The 15,086-nt window shown below is 41.8% G+C and overlaps 1 protein-coding gene across 1 annotated transcript in view; it reads right to left on the reverse strand.

Annotated features, from left to right (window-relative positions):
• Positions 1-15,086, reverse strand: part of LOC311135886 (sorting nexin-29-like) — a 157,344-nt gene that overhangs the window by 43,994 nt on the left and 98,264 nt on the right. The window contains exons 16-18 of the mRNA XM_084169909.1: positions 6,315-6,431; positions 4,753-4,808; positions 867-948 (exon numbers count right to left, since the gene is read on the reverse strand). Of these exons, the coding sequence (XP_084026035.1) occupies positions 867-948; positions 4,753-4,808; positions 6,315-6,431 (255 nt within the window). The remainder of the gene's footprint in view (positions 1-866; positions 949-4,752; positions 4,809-6,314; positions 6,432-15,086) is intronic.

Genomic DNA, 15,086 nt, shown 5'->3' on the forward strand with positions numbered 1-15,086 from the left:
TGGAGAGGAAGACACACAGCAAACAGTACTCATCAATCTAGTCCATTAAGAATAATAATCATGTTTCCATAGTGATCTATTGGACAAATAGAACCCTGAGAACACACCACATAGACAACAAAGACTATACAGGACACAGCCATGGTCTGAGGCTAGACTAAGCACTAGTAACAACGGGTGTCATTAAATCAATTAAATGTATTTACTTAACCATTTAGCTAGAATATAGAAGTTCAATGCTAAATCCATCAACTGAACTTCCCAGCAAAACATTGAATGACCTCCGATTCCTTTCTCTACCGATGGGATCATTGATGTCATATCAGCCATTACTTTACTCTCTTGTCACTACTTATCAGGGGGTACACATCTGGAGGCAGCTGCCCAGGCCTGTATTACTCTGACCAGGGGTGCGTGTTGTGTCTTCACACCACACTGCAGTGTTAGTGATACAACAGCAGACTTGTATCTAAGTTCAGTTCGGGAGCCAGGCAAACAGGCTCGACTATCTCTCCGCTGAGGTTGTGTCACCTGTCGTGTCCCATCATTTCTGGTTTCACCTCGCTACACTATGGCTCCTCTTCCTGACAGAGTGGAACCGAGCAGTGTAGTGACACGTTTCCCTTCAGGGGAGAACCGGAAGGAAGGCGACACAGTGAGAGACCTCAGGTTTCTCGCCTAGTCAATGTGCTAGGTACAATAAAAAAGCAGTTATCTAGACCAGGGCATATGTTGGGTGTTAGTTTACTAGTTACTCCATTCAACAACTTAACACAGAAAGGGTATACAAGAAAACTAGGATGTCTTGATCTGCAAATTGAATTTGTGTTGGTTTAGTACACTAGGATCTGGTGTTAGTCTCCTACCTGGTATACATGGTAGGCGTTAGCAGCGCGGCTTTGCAGAAACACAGAGGGAATCCAGACATTGATGAGAGCGCGGTGAGCCCTGGGGGTGAGGAATACACAGTAGGGGGTAAAGACACTGTAGTATTCATCGCAGGAAAGCTATCATTCATACCAAATACTACAACATTTTGTGAGGTTGAGGGTCTTCAAGACGTCAAGAATTCACTACTACTACGCTTATACAAATATTACGCAGTCAGGAATCATAACCAGGAAGTGCCTGTCTACCATCCACATCTCTCCGACCAAACGCCACACCCACTAACGTTTCTTCTCCACAATGAATGTATGGAGAGCTTGATAGAGCAGCAGAATTTAATTCAGGATGAGTCGTCAGGCAAGTAGAGAATAAAACCATGATAACTTTTACCTCAGTGTCCCAGGGGCAGCACGTAATTAAAAAAGGGCTACCTACATAAAAGCTCCATGAGGAGACCTTTCATTAGGGAAATGGAAAGAACCCAAAGGGAGATAAATTGTGACCCAGAGGACATTACTTCCACCGTGCTAGAACACACTGTTTCAGACACCCAGGGCGTGTCCAAAATCGTAAACGATCCCTTATACAGTGGGGGGGAAAAGTATTTAGTCAGCCACCAATTGTGCAAGTTCTCCCACTTAAAAAGATGAGGCCTGTAATTTTCATCATAGGTACACGTCAACTATGACAGACAAAATGAGATTTTTTTTCTCCAGAAAATCACATTGTAGGATTTTTAATGAATTTGTTTGCAAATTATGGTGGAAAATAAGTATTTGGTCAATAAAAGTTTCTCAATACTTTGTTATATACGCTTTGTTGGCAATGACACAGGTCAAACGTTTTCCGTAAGTCTTCACAAGGTTTTCACACACTGTTGCTGGTATTTTGGCCCATTCCTCCATGCAGATCTCCTCTAGAGCAGTGATGTTTTGGGGCTGTCGCTGGGCAACACGGACTTTCAACTCCCTCCAAAGATTTTCTATGGGGTTGAGATCTGGAGACTGGCTAGGCCACTCCAGGACCTTGAAATGCTTCTTACGAAGCCACTCCTTCGTTGCCCGGGCGGTGTGTTTGGGATCATTGTCATGCTGAAAGACCCAGCCACGTTTCATCTTCAATGCCCTTGCTGATGGAAGGAGGTTTTCACTCAAAATCTCACGATACATGGCCCCATTCATTCTTTCCTTTACACGGATCAGTCGTCCTGGTCCCTTTGCAGAAAAACAGCCCCAAAGCATGATGTTTCCACCCCCATGCTTCACAGTAGGTATGGTGTTCTTTGGATGCAACTCAGCATTCTTTGTCCTCCAAACACGACGAGTTGAGTTTTTACCAAAAAGTTATATTTTGGTTTCATCTGACCATATGACATTCTCCCAATCCTCTTCTGGATCATCCAAATGCACTCTAGCAAACTTCAGACGGGCCTGGACATGTACTGGCTTAAGCAGGGGGACACATCTGGCACTGCAGGATTTGAGTCCCTGGCGGCGTAGTGTGTTACTGATGGTAGGCTTTGTTACTTTGGTCCCAGCTCTCTGCAGGTCATTCACTAGGTCCCCCCGTGTGGTTCTGGGATTTTTGCTCACCGTTCTTGTGATCATTTTGACCCCACGGGGTGAGATCTTGCGTGGAGCCCCAGATCGAGGGAGAATATCAGTGGTCTTGTATGTCTTCCATTTCCTAATAATTGCTCCCACAGTTGATTTCTTCAAACCAAGCTGCTTACCTATTGCAGATTCAGTGTTCCCAGCCTGGTGCAGGTCTACAATTTTGTTTCTGGTGTCCTTTGACAGCTCTTTGGTCTTGGCCATAGTGGAGTTTGGAGTGTGACTGTTTGAGGTTGTGGACAGGTGTCTTTTACACTGATAACAAGTTCAAACAGGTGCCATTAATACAGGTAACGAGTGGAGGACAGAGGAGCCTCTTAAAGAAGAAGTTACAGGTCTGTGAGAGCCAGAAATCTTGCTTGTTTGTAGGTGACCAAATACTTATTTTCCACCATAATTTGCAAATAAATTCATAAAAAATCATACAATGTGATTTTCTGGATTTCTTTCCTCATTTTGTCTGTCATAGTTGACGTGTACCTATGATGAAAATTACAGGCCTCTCTCATCTTTTTAAGTGGGAGAACTTGCACAATTGGTGGCTGACTAAATACTTTTTTCCCCCCACTGTATAATACACTACTTTTGACAAGAGCCATATGGGCCCCAGTCAAAAGTAGTGCCCTATATAGGGAATAATGGCACCCATTAATAGCCAGGTGTTACAGCCCTCTAGTCCTCTACTCCTGTTCCATATGTTTAATGAGGGGCTGATTTAAAAAGCACAGTGACATAGCAACAACCTCCCTCCCTCTCTCATCACAAAGGCTGCACTGTGTTCTCTATTCACCGGAGCAAATGAGGACAGTCGTCAAGAGGGCGACCACCTCATCTCAACTCTGTTTTACCACTCCTCTCCTAATGAGACAAGAAGGGTCATCCCTGGATCAGTAGAACTAGTATCAACAGGCTCTCTTTACAACTAGACATTTTAAAATTGTAGTCATTTAGCAGACTCTTATCCAGAGGGACTTACAGTTGGTGCATACATCTTAAAGGGCAATTCCGCCACTTTTCAACCTCATATTCATTATCTCCAGCACCAAACCAGTGTCAACATATGTGAAAACGACACGTTTCTATGATCTGTGCTAAAGAAATATAAGTAGTACTAAAAAATGCTTCTCTGTGACATCATAGGGTAGGATAAAAACCTGCAACGAGTTTCTAGCCAGAGGGAGGGTATGTTCTTGCTCCCCTCGTCACTGCGAATCTCATAGTGTTTGAAAATTACTGTTTCTAAAATGTTTTAAATTTGATGATGTCATCGGGTAGAACTTTTTAATTTGATATGTTTTTCTACAAATCGTAGAAATGTGGCGTTTTCACATATATAGACACTGGTATTGTGCTGGAGATAATGAAAATTAGGTTGAAAAGTGGTGGAATTGCCCTTTAAGATAGCTGGGTGAGAGAGCCACATCAGAGTCGTAGTAAGTACATTTTTACATCAAAGTAGTTATCATAAAGTACTAGCTAGGTTCCATTAGCAGTTAGCACAACACCTGCATACACACAGTATTGTAGACAACATGGTCAAAAGTATGTGGCATTTTACATGGTGATCTTAGGCTTGCTCGGCCATGGAAACCCATTTCATGAAGCTCCCGACGAACAGTTATTGTGCTGACGTTGCATTCAGAAGCAGTTTGGAACTCTGTAGTGAGTGTTGCAACTCGGCGGTCCCATTCTGTGAGCTTGCGTGGCCTACCACTTCGAGGCTGAGCCGTTGTTGCTCCTAGACGTTTCCACGTCACAATAACAGCACTTACAGTTGACCAGGGCAGCTCTAGCAGGGCAGAAATGTGACAAACTGACTTGTTGGAAAGGTGGCATCCTATGACGGTGCCAACGTTGAAAGTCACTGAGCTCTTCAGTACAGGTCATTCTACTGCCAACACAATTTTATACACCTGTCAGCAACGGGTGTGGCTGAAATAGCCGAATCCACTAAAATGAAGTGTCCACATTTCGGCCATGTAGTGTATGTTTACAGTATACCGAGTTTATAGCCTACTAGGAACAATCAAGTGGTTTAGTGTCTTGACTGTCAGAGGTTTTCAAAGCGAGAGGTAGAGGGAGAGACCAGGAGCGAGAGATGTCTGTAAACTGTCACCTACCTTCCCTCACTTGAGGAGATAGAGATTCAGATGATAATGATAGAGCTGAGCCTTGGGGCCAGAGATACACATAGATATAGTAGAGATAGACAGACACCACTCATGTGATAAGAGATATAGAAGCTGCTTACGTCTCAAAATCTGATAGGCTGGGGTCGTCAGAAGTCTGGCTCAGGTCACCGGGAACCTTTATTCAAAAGAGAGAGAGAGAGAGAGAGAGAGAGAGAGAGAGAGAGAGAGAGAGAGAGAGAGAGAGAGAGAGAGAGAGAGAGAGAGAGAGAGAGAGAGAGAGAGAGAGAGAGAGAGAGAGAGAGAGAGAGAGAGAGAGAGAGAGAGAAATCAAAATGTCACTGTTTATACAAAATCCATTTTTGCTCTACACACCCCTGTGTCTGAGCTACAGGGTTGGGTAGATCCTGAGGGAGGTGTCTGTGTGTGACTAGTGGAGCAGAGCACCATGACATTATTGTACTCTGCCCCCCATCCTCATCCCATCACCACCACTATCACATCAACGTACTGTACACACTAGTAAAGCTCAGTGTGTGACCCCATAGGGCCTCTTGTTGTTGTTAATCCCTGGATAGGAGGGAGCGCCAGCAGCAGAGGAGGATACTATTACCCAGCTGTAAGGGATCCCTATAATCTGTCTGCCTCTTCTCCTCAAATCCCCCCACGGCCCAGGGACACCTTTGCATGGGTAATCCTTCGTGTCAACACCCTTTTTGTCTTTCATTTTCAATGTGTGGACGGATTGTCTATGAGAGAAGAGAATGGTCTGGTGTAGAGAGGATGAAGTTGGGCTTTCACACCCCAGAGACAGGGCCACAAGGCTGGGATAAAGGGAGCCACATCACCTCTACACCCCTCCAGCACCAGCCCCAGCCCGAGCCCCCCAGTGTCAGTTCTGGAGCGTGTAGTCACGAGCTCTGCTGGTTTGGTAACCTAGCGGTGCCAAAAGCCCTGGTCTGCCCTAGAAAGCCTATGTAAATTATGGTCGCCAGGATGGCCAAACATTATTATTTTTAGACGCCTGTTTTGGGCACTAAAATGTGTTTATTATGATCAAGTTCGATCCCCACGCTGAATTATTTTAAAGTTCGCTACAAATCGAGATATTTAATGAAATTGTGATCCATTCTGACTACTAAATTGTCGTCACACAGGACCATGTGTTGACACAGACCAATCACGGGCCGGCAGGCTACGAGGAGGGTCGCGCCCTCATGTACACTCTTTGCCGGTTGACTCTCTCGGGCAGGATGAAAACGATTACGTCAACTATGATCCTTTGCTAGTTACGCACACTTTCACCATGATCCTTAGAGATTTTTTGGGTGCCATTCAAATACTTCCGGCTTCACGCGCCATCAGGAATTTTCCAGAGGGATTCGTGGATGACGTCAGCACTATCACCATCTACTTTGTCAAAGAAAGTCCTCTACTACAATCAAGAAGAAGATTATATACGACGGAAGGGATTTGAGGTCGATCGAACATCTACTGCTTTTAATTTCTATGCCCAGGGACCAGAGGACCAGAGGACTTGCCTGGTCAGCCAGCCAGTGTGCGGCCAGAGCCGGGCCAGCAGATGAGGGCTGGAGCTCTGGGATAACAGATGGTATCTGCAGCCTAGGGCAGTTGATTTATAAGCAATTTCCCCATGTGTGTGTGTGTGTAGAGGGTAACTCACTGGTCCTCTGAGGTCGATGAGTTCCTGTTTCATCTGGATGATGAGGTGGTCCTTGGCCATCAGAGAACGGTACAGACGCTCATTGAACTCTATCAACTCGCCATGCATCTCAGCCACCTAGGAAAAACTCACACACCCAGGGTTAGTTACGTTATGGAACACACACCCACCTGATCCTTGCAGCTGTATATGAACTAAGACAACAGACTCCAAATAACAGTCAAAAATGATACACAGCGGAACCATAAGATGGACAGTTTGGCAAGGAAGTACAATTAGCTAATAGGATGCGCACACACACAGGGTGGTTGAGTCCTGGCTGCTTGTGACATCAGCCTTCAGTGTCCCTAACAGACCTGGACAGGATGATAGGTTGCTGCCACCAGCGGACAGAGACAGCTTGACAGCTGTGACATGCATTCATTTGTCTGGGGACATCAGGTGTCAGGGTAGATTGAGGAAAGGGACGTCTGGGTATGATAGGTGAATGATGTAATTTCTGATGTCTGTACCCATCACTGACCCCAATACATGGAGGATACCACCTCAAACACACTGGGCTATGATCCTAAACATTGTAGAGACTCATTTTAAAGCAGGGGTGTCAAACTCATTTTAGCTCAGGGGCCACATGGAGGAAAATCTATTCCCAAGTGGGCCGGACCGGTAAAATCATGGTATATATAACTTAAAAACAACAACTTCAGATTGTTTTCTTTGTTTTAATACTATCAACATAAAACATAAAGCTGGAGCCTGAGGACAGTGTGTCCAAAATAGTACAAGCACAACATCACTATTAATCATAAAACACCTGAAGTTTATTTGAAAATTCTAAAGAAAAAGAACACACAAACACACAATGCCTCAGTGATTCACATAACTGTTTCACAGATCACAGAACTATATCAGGGTGTCATTTCTCAGGCAGAAATGTAGATACAAATAATGAAATCCTGTTCCCCAAACAAGTGCAAGAACCACAGAGTCAAGAATAGGTTAAATATACAAATAAAATAAAATCAATTAAAAACAATAGCACATCAACATAAAAACATAAACATAAAGCTGGAGCCTGAGGACAGTGTGTCCAAAAGCACAACATCACCATTAATCATAAAACACCTCAAGTTATTTGAAATTCTGAGGACAAACAACACACAAACACACAATGCCTCAGTGATTCACAGAAGTATATCACAGATCACAGAACTATATCAGGGTGTCTCATGCAGCACTTTAAGTGGGGTTGCATAGTTTATTTGACTCCTGATACCTGGCATCTTTTAGCTTTCACCAGCGCATCAATATCAGGCGTCACATCCTGAGTGGCAGCCAACTTCAGGATGTGATTCAAGTGCTTGTGCGTGAGCCTTGAGCGCAGCTTTGTTTTATTCATGACGTTATCCATCTTTAATGACTTGCAACACAAAGCCTCCTGGTGCAAAATACAGTGAAAAGTCCAAAAATCACGTCCTCCATTTGCAGATTGCACTTTCTCTCTGAACTTTGTCACAACGCCTGCTTTTTTCCCGATCATTGAGGGCGCACCATCTGTAGCCAGGCTGACAGCGCGGGACCAGTCCACTCCGACCCTGTCCAGCGCGCCGACGAGTGCAGTGAAAATATCAGCTGCTGTCGTTGTATCTGTCATCGGCACCAACTCCACGAACTCCTCGGTGATGGTCAATGTGTCATCAACTCCGCGGATGAAAATGGCCAGTTGTGCAACATCTGTAATGTCCGTGCTTTCATCAATTGCAACCGAAAACGCAATAAATGACTTTACTTTTTGCTTCAACTGGCTGTCCAAATCCACTGAAAGATCGGAAATCCTGTCTGCAACTGTGTTTCTTGTCAGGCTGATATTTGCAAAAGCCTGGTGCTTTTCAGGGCACACAATCTCTGCTGCCTTCATCATGCATGTTTTTACAAATTCACCCTCACTAAATGGTTTTGAAGCCACTGCGATTTCATTAGCAATGAGGTAGCTAGCTTTCACTGCAGCGTCACTGATGTCTCGGCTGTGAGTAAACACAGACTGCTGTTTCTTCAGACCCACCAACAGTTCATTCACCTTCTCTCTTCTCCGCTGTCCTTGAAAGTTGTCATATTTGTCGGCATGAAGACTCACATAGTGGCGACGAAGGTTATATTCTTTCAGCACTGCAACATGCTGTGAACACACCAAACATACAGCTTTCCCATTCAATTCCGTGAATAAATAGAAGGATGACAATTTTTCTTGGAACACTCTGCACTCTGCGTCCACTTTTCTCTTTTTTGACAGAGACATATTGGGGCAATGAGGGTGCCAAAGCACATAATGTTAAAAGTAGAAGCCGTAAAAAACATTGCGGGTAAAACAAAGTAGCTCATCCGGACTGGCTGCACTTGCTTGACCTATTTGCTCTGCCCCGGTTTAAACAGTTTGCTTGCTTAACACAATTGCTATTGCACCATCCAGTGGACACAATTGGAACAGCAGTTTATTTTATTGAAAAATTGCAGCTCATTTTTATACTTTACAAAATCATCTCGCAGGCCGGATTAAACCCGTTTGCGGGCCTGATCCGGCCCGCGGGACGGACGTTTGACACCCCTGTTTTAAAGTGAGCCACAATGTTCTAGCCTGTTTTGGAATGTTTGACATGAAAACGACCAAGGCATTCGCTTCAATATCAGGCTTGTTTGAGAATGGTTTCTTTAAGAGGGCTCTTTGTTATGAGGGAGAGAGAATACTATAGTAGTTAAAAAGCAAGGAGTAATGAAGACGATCCTTATCTTATAGTACAAAGTTGAAAACTAACCTCAACATGGCATCTGGGTGAACTGAGGAAACAAAACCTTTCCATTTGTTATAGTTTTCCAGCTTGGCTATAATTATCTCATAGTTAGCTAACATTTCAACATTCACCTGGGTTGCACGGCTATAATTATCTTATAGTTAGCTAACATTTTAACATTCACCTGGGTTGCACGGCTATAATTATCTCATAGCTAACATTTTAACATTCACCTGGGTTGCATGGCTATAATTAACTCATAGTTAGCTAACATTTCAACATTCACCTGCTTTGCATGGCTATAATTATCTAATAGTTAGCTAACATTTCAACATTCACCTGGGTTTCTAGGTCACTATTAATACATACAGTTGTTTAACTTTCCAGATTTTGGAGGCAGTAATGCAACATTGTATTAGATTCCAACTACTGTTAAACCCCACCAAAGAAGAAGAAGGTACGCTAGCTAGAACAACAAGAGCTGCCAATTCAAAGTCAGGTGTCAAGGTAAGATCAAGATTTCTAAAATATTCTGTATCGTTTCCATAAATAAACATTAGTAGTCGGATTATCTGTCCACCAGATCATGTGTAAACAATAACCATTTGAGCTAACCTTAGCTAGCTTGCTTACTGGCCATTAAAATTACTACCCAAGCTAACTAGCTATCTATCATACCAAGCAACTTTATTTATATTAAAGACGCTGTTGTGAATGACACAGTGACCTCAGGACCAGGTAGAGAGAGTTGGGCATTAAAATGCAGAACTTGACATCTTTGAAGGCAGCCCCATCAAGTCCTGCTTCCACTGTTTCTACTTTGAAATGCACTCAACATTCAACTTTCCATTTCCAGAGTGAACCTGCAGCTTCCTTGAAGTCGTCTAACTCTACAGAGACAAAGGGCATACTGAATGATGTGAATATACACACACAGTACACACACACAAACACGCACGCATGTGCTGTGGTGGAAAAAGTACCCAATTGTCATACTTGAGTAAAAGTAATGATACATTAATAGAAAATGACTCAAGTAAAAGTGAAAGTCACCCAGTAAAAGTCTAAAAGTATCTGGTTTTAAATGTACTGAAATACAGTGGTGGAAAAAGTAATCAATTGTCATACTTGAGTGAAGGTAAAACGTAGAAGCTGTACATCAAATTCCTCAAATATTAAGCAAACCAGACGACAAATTTGGAGAGCCAGGGGCACACTCAGACATCTTTTACAAATGCACTATTTGTGTTTCGTGAGTCCGCCAGATCAGAGGCAGTAGTGATGACAACACGTTATATTGATAGGTGTGTGAATCAGACCAGATTGCTGTCCTGCCTGAGAATTCAAAATGTAACAAGTACTTTTGGGTGTCAAGGTTTGGGAGTAAAAAGTACATATTTTCTTAAGTAATGTAATGGTGTAAAAGTAGTCAAAAATATAAAAAGGTAAAGTACACATACCCCCAAAAAATACTTACGTAGTACTTCAAAGTATTTTTACTTAGTAACACACATGCACCAGGGTTGTGCTCAACCCTGAATTATTGAATTGAAGTAGTAAACAGGATACAGAACTGCAATTTGAATTTGAATGAAAGGAAATAGGGAAATTCAATCAAATTCAAATGCCTCTTCTTTTCTAAATTAGGTGTAGCCTATACAAATATACATCTTGTACATAAAACATCAAGGATATCGGTATATACATGCATATCAAATATTGATGAAACAAATGATTTTCAGGACAAACTCTTAAAATGAAGGATCAAGGAAAACAAAACTTGTATGCGAAAATTCAAAGTTATTATATTATTAATCACTTAAATGTTGTTCAATATGGGTAAAATACTACATTTCCCAGAATGCATTAGTTAAACCCTCAAGTTGACCCTAAAGCCTTCAAAAAGAAGCCACACAAATGAAACGGTTGGTGGAAATATGCACTGAGTGGACAAAACATTAGGAACACCTTCTCTTTTCATGACATTGTGAGAGATTTATTATTTTCATAATTGATGGGATGACTAACTTAGAAAGAATGCATTCTTGACTGGGCTAATGTAGGTTGTGACACCTGGCAAGCTGTGATTGATGTGAAGAGCTGTTTTAGGGGGTAAAGTGAGATAGGGATTTTGTCTCCAGATACTGGAATATACTGGTTCTTTGTGATCTGTGAACCTTCCTTGGACGTAGGAATGGTGTCTAAGGGAGCTGGCTCTTCTCACTATGACAGGTTGTTATGATATGGACATATGCCTGGTAACAGAGATGCATCAACGGATTGGCTGAGTAAGTTTAAACCACGCTCAAGTCTACTCTAATTGGTCAGCAGAGAGGTGGGAAACTCTCTGTCAGAGTATTTGAGTATTGAATCTGAAACAATGGATTAGTTCTCTGGGGTGCCCTGCGAGGTATTTCAGGGAGCCCGTATATACGAAACATCATATTTACCATTGAAGGTTTTTGCATTAATTAAAATAACTAGTATATCTTAGAAGTCGTGTTGACCTCTTTTGTTCCTAATGCCAGATTTGAATTGACGCAACTTTGACAACAGACTGACCAGGTGAAATCTATGATCATTTATTGATGTCACTTGTTAAATCCACTTCAAAACAGTGTATATGAAGGGTAGGAGACAGGTTAAAGAATGATTTTTAATCCTTTTAGACATGGATTGTGTTTGTGTGCCATTCAGAGAGTGAATGTAGGTCTGGGCTGTATACCGTATTTTACTATATACCGGTATTTATGCACGGACCGGTTTGGGTTTTTACTTTACCTTCTATAACGGTATTTGAATGATTAGTTTGTTTAATGTCATGTATAATGTCCATTTTTATAGTTTACTCCTTTACTTGAGTCATCTCTCCGCCGCTTTCCACACAGACCTAGCCCCACCCCGTCACTCAATGAGCGCATTTGTTGTTGCTTGACCACGAGACACTTGCGTTCAGTCTGCATGGTCAACGCAGCACATGAAACAATGCTGTTTTCAATTTGCTTCGTAATATAAATCCACCACTCTTATATAATTACACTATTAGTCTGTTTCTTACATCTGCAAATGGCTAGTTTGTATTTTCTTAGCAAGTTGGGCCAAAATCGTGTTAGCCGCTAATGCTAATCGCTAGTTAGCTAGCTAAAAACATTTAATGTAGTCAGAGCAAATGTAGCCAGCTAATACAGCCTGATAATACCAGGGATGGTGCAGACCTAAATCAGCATGTTGTTTGTGCAACAGTATCTTCTAAATCAAAAAGGAAAACGCGAAGCACGAATATGTTCGCTACATGAAGTAGCTTAGAGAAAACATTAAATGCAGCCAAAGGTTATAGGGTCCCCTAGGAAACACTGACCATCACTTTGGTTCATACCCTGTCACAATAACTTCTCCCTGACATTTTCATTCGTTGTCATGTCAAACAAACACTGTATTCAACATGCCCACTATTATATTCTAACTATATAATTATTTCCATGATTCCAACAGTTCACCCAAGTGTTTTGCTCTGAATCACAATTGCAACATTTGGTTAAAAATATGGCCTAAATTGTTTGCCCATATTGTGCAGCCCTACTTGGCAGTGTGGAAATGATCTCAAATGAGTGCAGAAAATGCAGAAATTTAAGAAAATGCTGACAATTATTTTGGGTTGATGTTGAACTTCCCCTTCTCTCCCTCCCCCTCCCTCCCTCTCTCTCCAACAACAACACTAGCTAAGCCGCTGTAGCCATATGCATGTTTCCACAACTTCAGAGAGAGCACAAACAGATGTAGTATCTTAAACAGTCTACAAATGCTGATTGTTGCAGGAAAGTGTGATAGAGGGAACTTGGCCCTAAGATTTTGCTGATGTGGCAAAATGAGGTAACTCTATTCTACATTGCTGGAAACATCTGGAAATCATTACTTATGGAAATATGATATGAGGAGTAAGGTAGAAAAGACCAGGGATTGGATGTTAGAATCACGCCATGCTCTGGCCATGTATGATATAAATGCCATGTCTTGAACAGAGAAGGAAGAATAGCTAATCAGATTGGCTCGGGCTGTTTTCCAGACATCTGCAGGAGTCTGTCAAATTCTGATGCTGGAACCTTTGTTATAATAAACCTTTGAAAACAGAGTACAGTGTCGGCGGATCTTCTTATCATCACAAGCATGGACCAGCAAAAGTGTTTCTTTTAGTAACCACATTTAATGGCGACGAGGTTTTTGTTTTATTGTTCTTTGGGACGTGCTATGTCTCTTCTTTGCATTCCATTCCTGGGCTACAAAACGACTACCTCTCAGGAAGCCGGCAACTAAGGGTAAGTTTTTTATCACTAAATCATTGGGCGCTGGTCGTTTTGTGAGTCCAGAGTGTGTGCGTTAGAGATGTACCGTTAAAATTACTTATGCGTGCATTTTGCTGGTTCTTTTTGCTGTGTGATAAGAATTCCGTTCTAAATTTTCTAAATTAGTTTGCGTTGAGAACAACGCAGAAAGGGGGGAGAGTCTATAGACATTATTGACACTGGGCACACATATTTTCGCTTGGGAAAAAAGTGCAAGGAGTGTCCAAGGAAAGGCTTAGAGGATAACGCTGGAAATGAGTTAACAGTATACTTTTAGGGCGCCGTTAATTTAAGGAAGCCCTCAAACGAGGCGATCATTAGAGATGGGCCATAAATCTTGATAGTTATTACATTAACTCTCAAGTCAGTTCTCGGGACTGCTGGTTTAAGACAATATATTCAATTGTAAGTTTACCGCTCTGAATTTGTTTGACGAAACATCTGTCTGAAGTAATCCTCTCTTTTGAATGTCTAAAACCGGAAGGTAGCAGAAATTTAGCAAATGGAATATAAAGTAATAACAACGGCGATAGATGGATCCAATTTCTCTCTGTGTGTGTGTCTGAAATGAGAAAAGCGCATTTCTCTGTCAGCATGTGTGTGCGAAACAAGAGTGAGTGTGGCTGCGTGCTTGATGACTTCCAGATGTGTGTCGACTAAGGCTTTGACCAGAGTTTTTTAGTCTCTTGTAAATAAATGTCTTAGGTATTTATCTTTTCAAATGTTAAGCCCCTAGAGTAAAAAGTTAAAACCCCTACAACACAGTTAAGGTTAAATATCTTATGAGTCTCTGTTTGTGAGAACGTTTGTAATTCTTAAACTATATAAACTATGAGCCCCCTGGAAGGACTATAAGTTTAAAGATCTTATGAGTCTCTATAAAAAGAGAACGTTTACTAACGAATCATGAGCCTACAGGGAGGACTTTCTAAGAGTGTATAGAGATGTTTTATATTTCATAACGTCATTACTATAAATCTGCAGATAAGTGATAACAAACTTCGAAGTTGGATATGTCTTGTATGTTCTATGTGTTCAGTTTGTGAGAAGTCTTATTGTATGTCTTGTATGTTCTATGTGTTCAGTTTGTGAGCTCTGTTAATGTCTTAAGTCTTATTGTATGTCTTGTATGTTCTATGTGTTCAGTTTGTGAGCTCTGTTAAAGTCTTCAGTGTTATTGTCTATGGGAGGAGAGACCGGAGCAACAGCGGCTCTGTTTATAGGTCCTTACACTCTGAAATCACATTGGTGACTGAACTGCGCACGCGTAGGATTTATGACTTTAGCCACTCCCCTGCACTGAACTGATTGGGAGAGTCCACTTCAGTGCAGCCAAAAAAGACAACGGGAGGGGGAATTTTGCACACAAGTGAAATCTTCTTTTGAATTAACTATTGCTTGACTGTAAAACTGTTTGGTTGATAATCGGTTGAGTTGGTGAATGAGAGATATATTGACGGATTAAAAATAATAATACTAAAATAACTGAATAAAATAAAATGTTATTGAGCTATTTATAATATTCCTGAGTTAAGCTGTTTGCTTATTTCTTAGCGTGAATGTGGAAAGACTATAAACTAAACTCTTCTTTCTCCTTTTGTCCTTCTGTCATACGAGAGACGAGAAGGAGGAGACAGAGAGAGAGA

The sequence above is a fragment of the Coregonus lavaretus genome (genome assembly GCF_964263955.1).
Source record: "Coregonus lavaretus genome assembly, chromosome: 1".
In the NCBI taxonomy this organism is placed as follows: domain Eukaryota; kingdom Metazoa; phylum Chordata; class Actinopteri; order Salmoniformes; family Salmonidae; genus Coregonus; species Coregonus lavaretus.